Raw genomic sequence first — 19,050 nt, 5'->3', positions numbered from 1 at the left:
CAAACTGCATCGCCCCGCCATCTACAGGCAGCATCTGGGATCGAGAGAACCAATGGGTGCCCGTTATTATCTGCAAGCATGTCGCTTGACTCGTGTCAATGTTTCGTGCTTCAGCTCGCCAAAATGCCGAGCGATGCCGCTGCAGTAGCAATCCGCATGGAGTATACCACTTTTGTCGGCGCCTGTACATTACACAATTCTACACTATCAGAACTGTTTAGATCGATCTAAGAAGTCCCGCTTGAATCGGGCGTCCGCTCCGCCGGTCTCGGGTAGCTGCCGCTGCAGCCGCCTCACCTCCGCTTCTCGTTGCCGCATCTGGGGCCTGTTTCACCTCCGCAGCGGGTCGGGCCGGTATTTCACTATATTCGGGATAGGCCCACGTATGGGGAGTGCTTAATGCCTGCTTCACCTCCGCCGCGGGTCGGCCCGGTGTGCACTGTCTCCGGGATCGGCTCACGTATGGGGAGCTTCTTGCTTACGACATGAAAATTTCCATCGATGGTAGAGGTATACAGCTTCGCTGTAAAAGCCACAGGCCTGCACGGCACACGCAGCATAGTCACAGCGTAAGGTGGAGGATCGGCTCCAAGGAGCTTCCATTTGTGTAAGTCCCGAAGATCTTCGATGCGGTGTTTGAGCGCACGTTGAGCATGGTCAACAAGGATTTTAAAGAATTTCCTAGCATAGGACAAACTTCTTCCTTCTACTCCAAGCTGTTGTTGCTCACTGCTTCCCTGCACTTCTGAGCATCCCCCCAGCACAGTTCAAGCTCGTCTTAGACTTTATCATCTGGGCTTTCAAGCACACCACAAGGAATGTGGCTGACGTCGGTCTGCAGATGCTGTACCGGCTGCTTCAAAACATTGGCCAAGAAGTGGCATCACAAAGCTTCTACCAGACGTACTACACAGGCATCATGCAGCACCTGTTCTCTGTGGTGACGGACACATCTCGCACAGCTGGCCTGTCGATGCAGGCATCCATCCTGGCCTACATGTTCAGCATAGTGGAGGCAAACAAGGTCACGGTGCCACTCAATCCAACAATGCAAGCCAATGGGATCACCAACGTGGTCTACGTGCAGGACTTTGTGGCCAACCTTTTGAAGACGGCGTTCAGCCACCTCTCCGATGCACAAGTGAAGATTACTGTTCAAGGTTTCTTCAACCTCAACCAGGACATCCAGGCTTTCAAGGAACACCTGAAGGACTTCCTCGTCCAAATAAGGGTGTACACTAGTGAGGACGACAGCAACCTGTTCCTTGAAGAGCGGGAAGCAGCACTGCGGCAGGCAAAGGAAGAGAAACGCAAGATCCGCATGCTCGCCCCGGAATCCTCAACCCCTACGAGATTCCCGAAATGATGCAGGACTGAGCCATCATTGTATTTATATAGAGCTCTCGCTCTTTCCCTACTGCGAGGTCCCTTCGCTTCGTTTTCACGAGAACGATCTGAACTGTCCGCCAGGCGTCGACGGCGAGCTGCGGATTGTGCTGCAGCTTGTCATGCTCTCTGCACAGCGGTCTGCTGAGCCCGATGTTGCCTGGTTGCAGTCGCACGCGTAGCACTATGATTTGCTTCTTCAGCAGCGTTTGTTACCTTGCGAGGAAGCGCCACAACGTGTACCGAAGAGTAAACACAGATATCCTGACTACGTCGCGCACATGTCATATATATACCTGCAGCAGTGGCATGGTACGTTGCTGTTGTTGATGACGATGATAATGATGGTTTGTTGGCATCCCCTTCGAAACGGTATGGTGGCAAATTGTCGCATAGCCTGCTTGAGTTTACCAGGTCCAGCTAAATGCAGCATGCAACTGCTATTAGCGGCGAGTTGGAGTGGCGCCCTCTCGCGAGTGACGTCACGGACAGGACGCCGGTCGCTCCGGCGCACTCGGCTGCCGCGCACGCTCGTTCCCTTAATGTGCATGCTTGGGGTTACTGGTGGCTCAAGCCGTACTTATTGCAGGATATGTCGACTTCTTTCTGCTGTCATGCCTGAACGAGATTTTTTTTTTCTTCAAAACCGCGTGAGTCGAGAAAATTTGCGGCTTGGATGACGCAAGCTATTAGCGTTGAAGCTGCCTACTGGTTTGGCGATGTTTGTCCATAAATTTTGCGTAAATAGAATGTCTGGGAATTCAACACGTGAAATCGTGCATGACGATTCGCTATTAACACTTAACATATTGTTAGTAGTTAGCTAGAGAGAGATCGAGTTTTACGTAGGAGAAAAATCTTGGTATTTGGTGTCAACGTTATAGATCCGTGTTAGGACACTGCCCAGCGTACTTTCAACATGATTCTTAGTGCTCAGGTCAGTTGTTCTAGTCAAACATGGCCACTTTATTAATGCGCATTTTCCTATGCGCCTAACTCTTCCTATTATGCGCCTAACTCTTCCTATTAAAAGGAAGAGTTAGGCGCGCATTTTGAATGAAAAAGTTTTCTGCTACTTCCATCGTTCTCCGAAACAGGCACCCAGAAAACGCACAGCTCATGGCTATTACACGACGGCGCGTCGTGTACCGTATTTATATGCTTCCCGCATATCACAACAACAGTCACCCGAAAGAAAAGTTTCGTGATTAAGGTCGAGAGCCAATCACTTGCAAGCTATGGAATTTTTCATCATGGGCCTCGGTAGACTTTATCGACAACACGGCACACTCCTCACGCCACGGAAGCAACCGACGGTCGTTATGGCGAGGCACGCAATGTTTCCGAAACCCATCAGTTCACTACAACTTCGAATTGAAACCATGAAGCAGTTTCTCTTGCAATGCCTATAGTGTACTCTAGTTACTACAACGCAGTTTAGGCTGCCTTGAATTGAACTGAGAATTATTCGCTTCATCAGTTCATAAAAGAGAACCAGGAAGACACTACAAGAATCACGCGAATTCACTAGATTTTTTACTTCCACCGGGGAGTATTGACATCCCCAAAATGTTCCATATTAGTAATAAATGAGGCTTCAGCTTCTTTTTGACAGCAGCCACACGGTGCGGAAGGAAAAATACGCTCAAATATTTAGGCCGAGCAGCCTGTGTCAGCTTGCTAAACAGCTTCGTCATGTCTGTTCCTCAAGCAACACGCTCCGGTCAGTTGCTCAGGTCAGTTGAACGTGTAGCACGGGAAAGGAAATATCCATCGGTATATTCATTTCCATATGCTGGAAATTGCTGTAAGCCTCAATTAGATATACCTCAATTTACCACCACTTAAATATACCAATTCAAGCTACAGTGTTAGTTAAGTTCTTGTGTGACTGCCGAACGTTTCTGTGAAGAAATGCAATAATTCAGTATTATACCGTGAACTACTCGCCGTGAGGAAACACTTTTTAGCAGATAATATCAAGGTAAATGTTGTAGAATTCATATATACCCAGCGGTTGTGACATGCTTGTTGCTTCGTTAAAACACGTTGGCGGGCTAGTTGGTTAGAATCCATGATAGAGTGCGCACGCACGACTGAACGGGGACGTGGAAAAAAAAAAAAAAACAGACACACAGAGACAGCGCTGTCTCTGTGTATCTGCTTTTTTCTACGTTCTCGTTCAGTCGCGCTTATACACTCTATCATGGATGCTTGTTGCACCGCGGCAGATATGGTATCCTAAGCGGATTCTTATGTGCTATGTTATGCGCTCATGATTTTATTATTCACGTGAGCTACCGCTGCAAAGTACAGATCCGCGCATGAAAATCCTGCAGCGCGCTGGTCGCAGCTCCATCGGCTGGCACTGTAGCGTTGCCTTTGAGCAGTATATTGCCGTCTAGGAAATAAGCTCTTCGAATAAATTTTTCGTGAACGAAGGAGTCGTAAAAATATGTTTGCGACGACCATCATAAGTGTACAAGCATAGGGAACGACAGCTTAACGAACGAAAACACTGCAGAATGCGCCCAGACAGCACCCGAACTGTAGCATACGACAGGCACGAGTCCGTGCACTGACGTCACGTGAGCGGCGCTCGCAGCGCCCCTGTAGGTCGTTCTCGGGGCTAACACGCCACTGCTACGTGTCGGGACACCTGAAGGATTATACCGGAACTGCAATGCAAATTTTATACGTATCGACGGAACTGGGCGCGCTTGTCAAACGTCACGATATGATGACAATGATGATGATTATTTAATGATATCCCCTTTGAAACGGGATGGTGAAAAAAAAATATGCAGATCCCACGCAGCGTGGGAATCGATGTAAGCGAAGTATTCCTTGCTGGATGCTTTGATTGACGATAATTAGCGGTGATTTTGATGGCTAAAGCTTAATTTCTTCAACGTTCAGTCTAACGCGAGAGTTGTGAGTGGGTGTTAAACGTTACCTTGCAGGCGCCACTGCTGTTTGTCTGCGTAGTACAGAGAACACGCAGGGAGAGAGAGAGACAACTTCATGTAGTCGCCTGCAGAACGACACCATGACTAAATGGCGCCGTGACGCGGGCCCTGACGTCTTCTCAGTGGGTGGTCTCTACTCAACTCCAGCGCGTGTTACTCCCGCGGTTGGTCGCCCTGTGGGGCAACGTTCCGTCGCTTTCGCTCGGCCTTTGTCTTTCAAGAGCCGCCGAGACCTGCTGGACAGCCCAGGTTTGGCTTTCGTGGTCGTAGCATTCCGCCGCAGCCTCGAGTCGCGGAGGAATCGTTGTACTTGTGGAAGCCTCATTGGGGAACTTGGTGCAATCCCATAGGATGTGCGTCAGGGTGGCCCTCTCCCGCTGGCACACGCGGCACACATCACTCACATATAATTTAGGGTATAGATGAGTCATTAATACTGGGGTGGGTAAAGAACCAGTTTGCAATTGTCTGAACAGCACCGCCTCCGCTCGGCTCAGCCCCGGGTGCGGGGGTGGGAAAGTCCTTCGAGCCAGGCGGTGGCACTGGGTAAGTTCGTTGAACGTCGTCATGCGGTCCTTGGCACTACACCACGTTGGACGGTTGGTTGCAGCGGCGCGGTTGGTTAGCGCTCGCGCCACTGCGTGTGCCGTCTCGTTGTGGTTATCGTGCTTCTCGGACGCATCGTTGCCCGCGTGCGCCGGGAACCACTTGATTCTAACACACCGATTCTGTCGTTGCAGGTCAGCCGAGCACAGAACGCGCACAGCCTCACCACACACTTTGCCCTTTGCATAATTCCGCACTGCACTTCGGGAATCGCACAACACCGTCTGGCACCCGGGGTCGGCAATGGCCACGGCAATGGCCACCTCCTCCGCCTGACACGCCTCGCGGACCCGTAAGCTCGCCGCTGCCCTCGTCGCGCCGGACGACACCTCGATGACGGTAGCTACGAACGCCGCGCAGTCTCCCTGGTATTGGCGGCGAGGAGTTACGGAGTCGCCCTCTATCGGAAGCGCCTCGCTGCCGTAGTATGAGGGATCACGTGGGTACGCTCCTCATAGGTTTTGCTGTCAGCGCTCACTGAAAACACCACGCGCGAGCTCTCCCGGACATTTCTGTAACTACTTTCGACACGAGAGAAGTTTCTTACTGTCTAAATAATAATCTTGGGCAAGCTGAAAGCACACAATCATTTACAGCCGCTATCTCTTTACCGAATACGTACAGTGAACGCCACTGCGCGCGGTCGCCGCGATGGAGTCTCCCGAACCGGCTTCTTGCGTGAAAGGTAGGTAAACGCTGAGAGCAAACTATGTGAAATATGTTGTTATAGTGTTTGTATAACTAAATGGAGCGTAATAGAATGAAGCCTCAATGCAGCGATCGCGCAGATTCGCAGCGACCGACTGCGCGTCTGCATACTTGTCCACGCACTGTTTCGCTTTCTCCGCGCGCGCGTTTTCGCACCGTGCCATGAGCTTTAGGCCGCAGAATATGAGCATTTGACAGTATACAGGCAACCATTGTTGCGTGGGCGCTATCAGAGCTGTTCAAAAATAATTTCATTATAGAAACTTCGACGTCTACGGGGACTGTGAAGTGCTGTCGCGACGATGCAATCTTTTTTTTCTTATAAGTTCTTGGACCTTTCAATACGATTTCTCGAGTTGCGTCGCATTGTATGTTTATCGGCGTTCTCAGCGTGCAATTTCCCGCTGCTCCTTTTTTGTAATCCAGTGCATTAATTCATAACACAAACATGACCATATGCCACGCTTTCTTTAAATGTGCTTCTTACCGCTGCCTTTCCACTCCACTGAACTTGCCAGTATCTATAGCAGCGACAAGTTCATAGACCAAACCGTCATTACAATAGTCGGGCAGCGGACTCGGGCGAGCGTCTCAGCGTGCGTTTTCCGAACTTCGCAGACCCGGCGCCGTAGCAATCTTCCTCGCGTCTGTGCTTGCTGCATACCCGAGTTGTAGCCGATGGCTGTTTGCCGGTTTTATGTTTCGCGAGCTAAGCTTCACACAGCTTCTTGTCCTGCGGCTACGTGTGAATAAGGCCGACACCTGCCTCCGTTACGTGCGTCCGGCCCTGCGGCACCGAGCAGTAGCATGCCATGTTGCGCGCCTTCAAAGGCAGCCACTACCTATTGTAGTGCTTTCAAGCGTTGTAAAGGAGACACTCGAAGCGGGAAAATTTCGCCACTAAATGACAACCGCAGCGTACGAGGGAATTTAAACTCGTTTTCAGCTCGCTTCGGCGCGCCCGAAGCAGCCGACGCGGCCGCTATGTCCACGTGATCCCTCCTAGCACGTCACGCCGACGGTGGCGCCAGCTTTTCCAGTGGTGGAGCTCGAGGCCAATTCTGCCGCATCCACGAACCTTGCGTGCTCGTCCTTGGCGTGAAAGTCGATGAGGGCCTTGGCCCTCGCCGCTCTTCTCTCCTTGTTGTACTCCGGGTTCATGTTTCTCGGGATGAGGTCCACCCGAATCCGGCGCCGGGTTCCGTCCGGGACAGAAACGTCGCTACTCGCCGCTTTCGCTCCGGGCGTGAAGCCCAAGTATTGAAGTATGCGCCTGCCGGCTTCGGTCATAGAGAGCCGCTCCAGCTGGGCGGTCCGTTGCGCTTCCGCAATTTCGTTGAGGGTATTGTGTACCCCCAGGCTCAGGAGCTTGTTGGTGCTCGTACACTCGAATAGTCCGAGCGCCGCCTTGTAAGCTCGGCGTATCAGGGCGTAGATTTTATTCCTTTCACATTGCATCCAGTTCTGGAAGGCTGCAACGTAGGTGACGTGGCTGATTACGAAGGAGTGCACAAGCCGAATCAAGCTTTCCTCCTTCATCCCGGCCTTGCGGTTGGCGACCCGTCTGATGAGACGTATTGCGTTGGTAATCTTGGCTGTAAGGCGGGAAATAGTCTCGCCGTTGCCCCGTCGCTTGTCTATGATCATGCCGAGCACCCGGATTTTGTCGACCTCCGGGATCACGTGGCCGTTCCTCGTCACGATCTTGATGGCCTCGCAATCCCTCGCTTCGCTCTTCTTACGTCTGACGTATTTCGGTGGTAAGACCAGCAGTTCTGACTTGCTCGGTGAGCAGATCAAACCGGAACCGTTCAGCTGGTGAGGCGTTGTTGTGCGCCATATTTGATAACCACTGAGAGGGTTGAGCGTTGTCATTTTCTCACATGGCACATCGCATTGTGGCAGAAGGATTAAACATGAATTGGATTATGGGGTTGTACGTGGTAAAATCACACTCGGATTATTAGGCGACGTAGTGGCGGACTCCTGATTAATTTTGACACCGTGATGTTGTTTAACGTGTACCAAAATCTAAGTGCACCTGCGTTTCTATTTCGCCGCCGTCGAAATGCGGCAGCCGCGGTTGCGATCAAATCCACGGCCTACATGCGCTCCCTGCAATGGTGAGGCGGCGCTGCGATCGGCTCAACCGTTACTCAACCGTCAGCACCACCGTGTCAGTTGCGCGAAACACCGAGGTGGACACGGCTAGGGAGGCATGCTTTTGCGGCGCTCGTTCGAAACGTGTCGGAAGTTCTATATTTGCGGTTTTAAGGCAATCGAAACATCGAGGCCCATTTTAGACCACCGACGCTTGAGAAAGGACGTCAAATTTACGACTAAAACCATGTATATCGTGTCAAAGAAGTAAACAGCGCGGACATCACAGCGAGGCACCTAAATTAAATTATGGTGTTTTAGGTGACAAAACCACGATATGATTAGGTGGCACGCTGTGGTGGGAGACTCCGGAATAATTTTGACCACCTGGGGTTCTTTAACGTGGACCCAAATCTAATTACATGAGTGTTTTGGTATTTCGACCCCATCGAAATTCGGCCGCCGTGGCCGGGATTTGATCCCGCGACCTCTTGCTTAGCAGCCCAACACCATAGCCACTAAGCAACCACCGCAGGGCGCGAAGTATTTGTCACAACAAAGCGAGCATGTTTACGAGGTCGAACTCAAGTTAACAAATAATTGTTTTATGCCACTTAAGTGAACAAATACGGCCGTGGACGTTTTTCAACTGTCATTTATCGCTTCATTACTTGGAGCGTGCCTTGCACCTCACAATTGCAAAGGTTTTGGCGAATTGGCAGGTAAGTGCTTTTTTCTCAGTTGACAGAGTGCCTCGATCATATTCTGGCCTTGTCGTTCGGGCTCGAATGTGAGAGGGCATTACCGCTCATGCATCATAGAGAGCAATCAGCTGAGACTAAACAACGTGAAGACTGAGCAAATATGGGCTAGCATGCGCGAGAGAAATGCTAATTTTCGGATACTCGACGTGTGCTGCAGTGTACTCCAACCTTAGTTCTGTTGTTCTGAGCGCGAGAAAGCATCGGCACGAATGAGCTCGGTTCCAGAATTAGCGTCTTGATCTCGGCACAGGAAGACGCACAGAGCTTACAAAGCTCCAGCACGGAGCGCTTACGAAGCTGACACGTAACAACCACTGTTCGTATTTTCTGGAGCAAGACGAGCTAAACAATTAACTCATTTGCAACAGCGGAAATCAGTTCACGCGTTTTTATGCAGTTGACGCTTTATTATGTGGTTTTACGAATGCCGCTGCTAGTTCTTTTTTTATTTTTTGTCTTGTTTTTGCTTTTACGTCTTAGTTCGATTAACAGAAATTCGCCAGACCGACACGAACCGCGACGATCCACTTCAGCCGCCGGGCTGCTTCCCCCGGTTTTGAAGGGAAGCAGTACGATTTGATGCCGACATCCTCTTCGCGGTTGTGACATCCTTAATCGGCGCTTGTTCTTTGTGTTCACACATCTCACGAAGGAGCTGCCAAGAGGCCGTGGTGAATCCATTGGAAAATTGGAAATGCAGGCTTTCAGGCAGGCCTGAGCGCACGACGGACAATGGTGAAATGACGGTGAGGGCCTACCCGCGGGTGCTCACCGCTACTGCTAGGTGGCGCGACATGTACAGGCAAACTTCATTGCAGTGTGCAAAACTAACGCGGCGGGCACAGAGGTGTTGATTTGACGATTGACCGCTTCCGTAGTGTCTCTTGTACCCTGCGGTGCGCTTTAATTAATGCGGCTCTGCTTCTGCACGCCCTGCGTAAGTTGCCCGCTTGACATATTTGCATGGCGTTTATTTTTCAGAAATAGCAGCAACGTACTGTGCCGTGCCTGGAACTTAAGCTTAGCCGGTTTCCCTGCAACCGCTGTCGTACGTGGGGTTTCCTTGCCTTCTTACGTCAGCTCCCCCCTCTCTTATATGGGAACTGCCTCTTTCCTCCCTCTCCTTCTCCTCTCTACAATTCTATCTGCGTCCCCTCTGTCCTCGCACGTTAGTAGAAAGGGAAGCGCTGCAGTTTCTGCAGTGCTTCTGAGGGGAGTCACTGATAATTAGAACTGTCAAGCGGCTAATGTGGCAGCGGCAGGCAGCTCCAGAGGGCATTGTGCACATTCGACGCGGTGGGGTGAAAACGAGTTTTTCCTGTCGCCTTTCCTCTCTTACTCGCGACTCTCACACTCTGACCCCCCCTCCCCCCCCCTCCGACGCGACAGCAGCAGCCACAACAGCCCACAGCAACCAGCAGCAGTGGGGAAGTCGATTGAAGAGGCAAAGAAAGCTTTGCTTTAAAACGTGCCTTGCGCAGCCGGCGGGCGAGGAGAATCGAGGAGGAGAGCGTCGCTACTTCCAAATTATGAAGCGGCTTTACGACGTGCAAAAGTTACTGTATATGCTACCACAGGTGGTAGCATATACAGAAACTCTACGAGGTGCTGTCGAACAGCGCCGCGAATGGCAGAAGTCGGAGCACTGGCATGTGAAGCAGACGACGGGACGAAGGCGCTGTCGGTGCTTCCAGCGGGTTTTAAGGACTGACGAACCGGAAAACGCGTTTTCGTGTGTCTGCTTTTGAGATAGGTCGCCACTTGTACGAGGCAGGCCACATTCACGGCACCAAGTAGTATACAAAGTAGAAAACTAGCGCAAATTGCGATGCAAATACACCCCGCCATCTGAGCTCACCGCGGTAAGCTAAGACGTGGGGCTTCAGCATTTATATTCCAGATGTTATTTTGCTGTGCACACTAATATTGTCTTGTGCTTAATCATGTAAACAGAAGAAGGGCACTAAAAAAAATTCACCGACAATGTAAAAAAGTGTATAAAATACATACCGTTGATACCGAACGGTATGTATTTTTATACATTTTTCATACATCGTCGGTGAATTTTTGTTGTTGTTGTTGTGCTCTTCCCCCATTTGAAATCATGGGGCCGCTAGGTGTGTGCCCCAGGAGCCAACAGGCATCTGCCGCTCATCAATGAACCTTTTTTGACGTTAGCATGGGTCCCTTGCAAGCATCCCAACATCACACCTACGCGGTGGCGTTCACGTAATGCGATTTTTCTTGCGAATTCAAGGCGGTGTCGAATTTGTGTTTTTTTCTTCGGCTCTCAAAAGGTGCATTCATGCCAAATATGACCTTCAACATCGCGTTTGTGCTCATTAAGGGCTTGCGTAGGAGATATTGAGTTAAAAGGTTTTCGCTGCTACCGAAAACTGTTCCGATTTTCTCGTTAATCATGCAATGACGAAGTATTTGTCAGAAGACTACAAAGATTGCTAGAGTGACTGCGGTGGCCATGAGCATGTAGGTTTGCGCGTGCACTTTGGCGTAAGTTTACACCTCATTTTCTTGCATTGACTCTTAAAGAAGTTTACACCCCTTAGGGTGTCCCACAACAACGCACTCTTAAAACGGTTACACCCTTTGGGGTGTACATTTGTCCCACAACAATAATCGTCATCTGCCTTGCTTGCGTGGGTTCGACTGTGCTCCGTGTGATGCGCAAGCATGTGGATTTTTTTTTATAGCTCTGGCCATCAGCCAGTAGACACCACTTAGCAGTCACCGATTTCTGCGAATAAACACAGGGTGAGTAATTTTTTGGTGTGGAGCGTCCAATAGCGCGTTGCTCAGTTCTTTGTCATTAGATATTTTAGGGCAAGAGCAATTATAACGAGGGGCCGACATAGCGAACACATTTTGCCCAACGGAGGTGTTCGTTGTACTCAGGCTCGTCTTTATTTGTTATCAACATCGGTGCCCTTTCGGGCGAAACTGTAACCTTTCCTTTGTCGTACATTGCTCCGTTGTTGTAAGCCATACGAATCGAGAGTAGTAACTTAAGGCACGTCCTCCATGCTGTAGATATTGTAAACTACTCCAATATGCAGCGTGTACTGCCGGAAATGCTATGCGCTTTTGTAAGGGAGCTGGTTTGGCGACCGAGTTTGGGAATGAAGAATTCGCTTTAATTGCAGAAAAATGCTGGCGGGGCCAATTGTTGGCCGAAACCCAAAACCCCGTCTATATTTGTGACATCACTCCTTGTATTGCGTGCTGCACGCGGTTACGCATATGCACCTAAACCGTAGGCAAGCAGAAAGAAGAAGAAGAAGGCATTTAGAATACAGGCACAGAAAAATACAGAATGTTGAAATTTTAGTATCCCTGAATGGTGCCATTGTATAACAAAACGATTTTTAAGAGAGCTATCGTTTCTCACAGGAAAGGAGTACAGCTTTAAAGAAACGAAATGTCTAGAACTAAAGTTTAACAGTATCTAGTTACTTCCGTTTCCCCCTACCCACGCAGTGAGAAGTAAAGAGAAAATGATGCTGGTGGCAATCTCCATAGCGACATGTGTATGGTGGCAAAGCCTGCCTGCCTGCCTGAAATCCGATTACTCTCGGGAAACAAACTCCGGCTCCGATGTCGTGAAAGTTGTTCATAACGGCAACATATACGTGAACTGGGCATTTCATTAAATGGGATAATACTATCTTGTTGCTCCATCCCGTAACACATGATTTACGTGTGTGTATGTACACGTCTGTGTGTATGTGTGTGTGTGTGCGTGTGTGCGTGCGTGTGCGTGTGGACTAATCAAGTGGCCCAGGTCGCTCACAGCAAACCGCCACCGTGTACATTTCAACGCGCACCGCGGAGCGCCCGCCCACACTAACGCGGCGACGGTGCAGCCACCTATAGCGCGAGCTTGCGGCCAATAGGGTCAAGTTTTTTCCCACTGTACACCCATGTCTGTTGCCTGTACACGCATACTTTGTTTTGCCATATCAAAGAAAGAAAGAAAGAAAGAAAGAAAGAAAGAAAGAAAGGAAAAAAGTAAGTCAGTCAGTCAACTTTTTCTTCTTCTTCCTGGTTTTCCTTCAACAGCAACGTTCCCGTGTATGCATTCATAAGGCTGCTTCGCCGCATGCTTACTCACGTGCAGGTGAAACAACCTTCTCAGTAAACGGCGTTCATATTTTGTACGCTGGACTAACATTAGTGTGCTCGAGTTCACATGTTGAGATAAAGAGCCTCGTGGAGGCGTGCCCCGCAGGGTCAGTATACCTGCAGACATCACGTACGTTTTTTCGCGAACGCGCAATGTCACTGTCGCTGTGTGCTGAAAGAACTTACAGGAATGGTTGGCTTCGATGTCGAGGAGTCAATAGACGGTGAACACCAGCGGCAATGGCAGCTGTGCACGCTGGCTTAAATAATCAAGCTACTTGGCGTTCCATCAAGAACTCTTGGAGCCCTTCTTGACGTTGTTTTTCTTGAGCCAGAAACACATTTCAAGCGTAAACCAACTAGCCCAACGTCGCATTATTCCGAGAGGTAATTCGCTGCAGTAAAACGTCATGTGACTCAACACACCACGCAGACCGAAACATAAGTTTATTTCTTATTTGATGGCTCCTATTATGTTAAGCTAATATTAAACGCGCAGCACTTCGTTGTGCCCTCCCACTATAAATTTAGAGCGCGGCATAGCAATCGCTCAGAATGCACTACCCATGAACTGCGTGCCGAACTCACATCAAACCTCTTAGGCCACGAAAGCTACCTCTGTCTTCAGCCACGTTCCCTAATTCCTACGTGCTTTGCGGCCTCCCGGGCAAACCAGAAACGGTGAGCTGATGCATTGCAGGGCTCGTCTGGGTGTCGCCCTAGCGAATCACGTCACAAAAAAGTCGGGAGAAGAGAAACAGCAGCGCTGGAGATCCCAACTAACTGGCCGTTAGCTGCCCCCTCTGCTATCAAGACGATGAGCACGTGGAGGCGTCACACTTTCCGTGGATCGAGTTGCCCAGCCACTGCAAGTATTTGATGTCGTCACGTCGCCCGAACCAATGTCATCACGCAGGACGAAAACGGCGTGCAGACACGGCTGAACGGCACCTCGTGTTGCGGCACTTCATCTCACGCTGTCTTGGAGGCCGGTTTGGACATCCTGTTGTGAACACTGTTGGTCACTCCGTCCCCTCGTAGACCTTAAGGCCAACCCCCTCAACAGAAACGCTATTACTGCAACTACTTCAGAACAGGTCGACCCCAAGAAACCACACTGCTCACGTTTACGCAATGTACACTTTACTTTTTTTTGCATTTCAAGTCTGTACAATCACAATAACATTGTTACGGCGATGGGAGCGAGAACCGGTACACGTCTTCGTAACACGTGTGCCTCAGAGATTCGCGCCATCGACGGTACACAGTGTAAACCAGTACGAATTACTGCGCGCGCGCGGGATCAACGAAGGCACGGTATACCTACTGATAAGGCACAGTTGCGCGGCGGCTGCTAGGCCACCAGTAACGACGATGTGATACCCAGCATTCTTTGCCTCGGGGCAGACAAACGAACATGTAGTTGAAGGCACCGACGGGTGAGCATAGCATACACATTCAGTTCATTTGATATATTATTGCACTTTCGTCCAAATGGCCGTAACGAAGGCGTGGACCATCGATATATGCACCACAGTGTAAAGGCTAGCTATTCTATTGCACAATTCGATTGCACACGAAACAAACGTATGGGGGTTGACGGGCACTGCGGCATCGTGGTGAACTTTGTATTGCCAAGAGTGGGAGAGGTCTTGCACCAGTCGCCTATATATCTATCACAAAACAGTTACTGCTGTTTCCGAAGGTTGATTAGACCTAAATTCACGCAGGCGCTGTAACATATACATTTTCGATCAGTGTCTGTGCACTACAACAGCTGGAGTTGGCATCGCAGTGAGAATGCGCGGGATGAGCGGCACGTACCCACCAGAAGACGGCCTTCGATACAGTTATTTCTGTACTTCCCTTTCGCATGCCAGCTCACGTTAAGTAGTCGAATGACGAATTTTTCTAACACCCTTACAATGCGTTCTCGGTTTCCGAAAGCGACGAACTTAGCGCACTCGACAGTAGTGTGAGGTCGCAAGACAGCAACGTTAGGGTACGCGTAGATAAACATCCACATATGCAGCTGATCGAAAACGCATGCCGCGTGGCCTGGATAGCATTAGGAAATACGCAGTGAGGTTCTGATTCTTTACTAAGGCCGCATAATTTAAGCAAGGCGCATATATACATTATATTCGAACTTTGCTCTGTTAATTTAACCACGTAATTAAAATCGCACAGATTTCCATTTTCGTACATGCTTTAGCCGAGATTTATGACGCCAGAGACTAAACCGTAAACAGTCTGGAAGAAATGTTAGAAAGAGCCATATCTGATACGTTTTCCGGGGTTCTACGTTCTTATCGCTGATTATATAGCAACGCCGGCTATATCGTCCTTACGAAGGGAATGAAAAAAAAAATGCTAACGCTGAAAAATGTTCTCGGGATCTTTTCTATGCTCTGAACGCCCAGCCTATGTCGACCAACACAATAATAACAAGCGTACGTTCTCAACGCTCTGAAAGATGTCTGTACATTGTGCCTCTCGTCCCTTCTGTCACGTTGGTCATACAACCTCTGGACGGACTCGGAGCGTTCTTAATTATTATCAAAACGAACACTCCATTCTCGTTTCTTTCTTTCGTTCGGAGCCTCCTGCGGGTCGTCACCGCGTCGAATAGTCGTATCCCGTCGTCTGCTTCACTCGGGGCTGATAGAGGGCGCTGTAGGCCTGAGCCCCGGCCGGAGCCGCAGGGTGGTGGTATCCGGGGTAAGAGGCTGCCGCAGCGGCTGCTGCTACGGCTGCGGCTGTGGCCGGAGTCGGCGGAGGAGCGGCTGGTCGGCCGTAGGGCGACGTGCGCGACTCCATCTTCATCTGGTACACGTAGTTGTCGTAGGCGGGCGAGTAGCCGCACAGCTCGGTCGGATACGGCTGGCTCACGGGGCAGCCCGCCGGACCAGCTGACGACGACGAGGACACGGGGCCGGTGGCCCCCAGCACGCGAGAGAACAGCGCGCTGTTGCTGAGTTGCTCCACGTCTTCATCTGCGCCAAGAGGAAATGAGGAACGGAACATATTAAAGGAATGTCGCATCAGCATAAGCGTGGCCTCCAAGATCGGGGTAGTGAGTCCTACCCCCCCACTGTTCAATCTCGGAAGCTGGGGTATAATCATTTTTCTACTAAAATTACTAATGGGAAATCCAGCGCTGCAATCGTACCGATATACCGTGGCAACCTTGTGTGATTAAAGGGCATTAACCGAACTAATGCTATTCTCCTGTATCGCGTACGCACAGTGTCAGCGCAAGCTCTAGTTTGGCGGTGCAAGACAGGACTTGGCCCTTCATCGGCGTGTGTGCATTGTGAAGGTCTTGGTAGCACTGAACATTATACAGGGTGTTTCAGCGAACACGTTGAAATTTTTAAGAACTGCCGGTGGCAGATAGCGCGATTCTAGTCTATGCACTGATCCGCCTGCATGCAACGCCACTGGCGGCGCTCCCTATCAGGCGAGCGTTGTGAGACGCCTGGTAACTGCTGGGACGCTGTTTCTCCTGCCCGGCAGCGCAATTGACTTGCGTGTTCTGTCGCGCCAAACATGTTGCGCCCACAGCTTGAACCCCAGTCCACAGTTCACGTGCAACGCTAAACCATGCTCTCGCTGTCAATGCTTCGACAACCGGGCGAAGCATTGATAGTTCTCTTGCTTTTTTTTTCTTTCTTTGTTGATTTTTTGTTTCCACTCCCACCTGGAAAGCGGTCGCTGTGGACGGGAAATGAACTGGCCAGCTTCGCCCGTGCTCGGTCGGCAGCAGAACGCCGCATGCCGCAGTGCGGGCACGACGTGATGATTCGGCGCTGCTGTCAGTATACGGAAAGCTTGAGCGCACGGGGCCCACACTTCGAGCAACCACTAAAATCATCATGCCCCGCACTTATCGAGCGATAGCGGCGCGAGCAGCGAAAACACCGAGGGCGACGCTAGTCGCGCCTGAGTGCGAAGTGAAGCGACGACCTCGGCGCTAGCAGACGTCTCGGGGAGGGCCTCCCAACAAGGCGGAAACAGCCAGGCGCGGTACCGAACCGAACCCTCCCTCCCCCGCAAACGCCCTTTCCCCTTCCCTCGACAGAGACGGATGCGCGCCCGCGAGCTCGCCCTAGCCGGCTTCGTCTCCGAGGGCAGGAATGCGGCTAAGTGCTCGCTTCTCTAAATGGGCCCGCCGTCGGGGCCCGAATCCCTATAACCGAAAACGCCGTGCAGCGCGAACGCGTGCACCACTTTACCGTAGCGACGAAGGAGCGAGACCGTTGCTCTCGAGTCCCACATGCACCACCTCGTATACATACGCTCACACGCGGTTATCTTCTTCCTCCGGCGCGCTGATCGTCGGCGTCAAGAAGCGGGAGAATCGACAAGATTGCTGAAACACGGCCGGACAGGAGCAACCAAAGTCTAGTAACGTTGGGAGCAACTGCAGTACTACATGCGAGAGTACCCGCATGCGAGACAGTGGGGCGAGCACCGAAAGAGAGGAAAGGGCTAACGTGGAAAGAAGGGTATTCCACGATCGTCAGAACGCACGTTCCGTGCCATGCAGGCACACGTGTTTCATCGTCAGCGGGCGAAGGTCAAATGAAGGCTGCGGCAACGGTCTTCTATAATGCCCCATCCCCCCCCCCCATCCCCCCAGTAGCGTTTTCGATGGCACACATGCAGGCAGGAAGAGTGAGTCTACCGGGGCAAATAACGTTTGTAGTTCGATTTCACTCAATTTCACCGAACGCAGAATGAAGCCTGGGGCCGAACAATATGAATTCAGTGAAAGTAATAATTAAAGGACATTGATGTAACCTAGAAATATACGTAACGGAAGAAAACTGTCTTTGGCTTTGCGTTAGAGAGACGCTAAAAGACCCCGGAGCGGTAAAGTATTCTGCGTTTACTTCGAGAGAAAACGTCGGATAACAGAGTAGAAATTGAAGACCACGTGCTTGAACTTTAGCTTGTTGATGCTGCTTCAAGACGGAAGTATACAGCATCAAACAAAAAATGACGGGATGAGAAAGAGAAGAGACAATGCGTTTATTTTGTCGTCCAGTCTTGCAGCGCCTTGTCATGTGCATTTATTGTGGTCCCATTTCTCTTTTTTTTAGCCTTGTTTTTTCTGTCATAGTTTCTACCTCCAATTATGCGCCCAGATCCCAGCGCCAGTACGTTACTGTGGTGTTAAGCATTCCAAGGCATTTTCGCTCGTAGGGAACAGAATTGAAAGAACACTGCGAAAGGTTCGAGACGCAGGGACAGCCTCAAAGTGGCCGGTGATGTCTCAATTGCACTAAACATTTTTAGCCGCATTAGTAAAGCATGGAGCTGAACTAGAGGTCGGTCAGAAACAGAGCACACGCATTTAGGAGACGAAAGGAACGCGGCTCGTTCTAACACTGGTTCTGCGACGTCCCGCGGTTCCAACCGGGGGTTCGACACAATAGATCGCCAGAGTTATTTTCTACCTTCGGAGACCCGTTATTCCGGGGAACAAAAATAAAGTCGTTCCTCCTTGGTGACCTCTTTTGTCCAGCTCTGAAGTATATGGCACGCGAGTGAAAAAGAGCACGTGTCTGAGGAAGAGAGAGAGAGAAAGAATTACCGGAAGAAGTCAATAAAGAACACCAATGAAAGTGCCACTTGTTGGCCTCATTCACACAGCACGGCAGCCGCAACCACAACCGCAGTAGAGGTCCTACGCAACTCGCCCTCCCCCCCCCCTCCCCCGCCCTTTCTTTTTTCCTCCTTCCCCGCCCTCCGGACGCGCGCTTCCTCGGCCGAGACGAAAGGATGCGGCGTAAATTACGCGATCCGGACGTATGCGCTAACGGTCTGGAAACAGGCACTAAAGTAACGACCGGGGCGCACCACTTTTTCAAGCGGTATATACGACATGCAACTCTCCCCTTCCCCTCCCTCCTCTATCTCTCTCTCACTCTATTCTACTGCCTGCAACCTCCCTCTCCTTCCCGAACGACTCTCCATCTCCCCGATCCCTCTCCTCTTCCTTGCTCCTTTACTTCGTTTTCCCCCAAGTTATTAATTGTACCCTTCACGGGCTTCTCTTTCCTTCTCTCTTTTTCTTTTCTTTCTATCCTCTCCGTCTTTCCCGTCTCCTCCATCTCGGCTGGTTATATACACTATACATGGCGCACTGAGCGCGCCGATTGGGCGCGCAAAAACAGAACACATTCATCACGGGCGAGAAAAAAAAAAAGAAGAAGAAAGGAAAGATAGCCCCGAGAAAAGAAAAGAAAAAAAAAAGAAACGATGGAGGGAAAAAGGCACGACAAACCGGAGCGGAGCCATACTACACACGTGGAAGAGTCGAGAGCTGTGCCGCTGTGCCAATGTTAGCATTCCAGCCGACGACAGTT

General features: G+C 50.6%; 1 protein-coding gene across 1 annotated transcript in view; it reads right to left on the bottom strand.

Annotated features, from left to right (window-relative positions):
- Window positions 1-13,105: 13,105 nt before the first annotated feature.
- Window positions 13,106-19,050, bottom strand: part of org-1 (optomotor-blind-related-gene-1) — a 96,876-nt gene continuing 90,931 nt past the window's right edge. Inside the window, exon 8 of the mRNA XM_065430340.2 lies at window positions 13,106-15,669. Coding sequence (XP_065286412.1) covers window positions 15,290-15,669 — 380 coding nt within the window. The 3' untranslated portion in view covers window positions 13,106-15,289. The remainder of the gene's footprint in view (window positions 15,670-19,050) is intronic.

Source organism: Dermacentor albipictus, chromosome 2 (assembly GCF_038994185.2).
Source record: "Dermacentor albipictus isolate Rhodes 1998 colony chromosome 2, USDA_Dalb.pri_finalv2, whole genome shotgun sequence".
NCBI lineage: Eukaryota > Metazoa > Arthropoda > Arachnida > Ixodida > Ixodidae > Dermacentor > Dermacentor albipictus.
The sequence above is the reverse complement of the archived record's forward strand: the minus strand, read 5'-3'. Positions and strand labels throughout refer to the sequence as shown.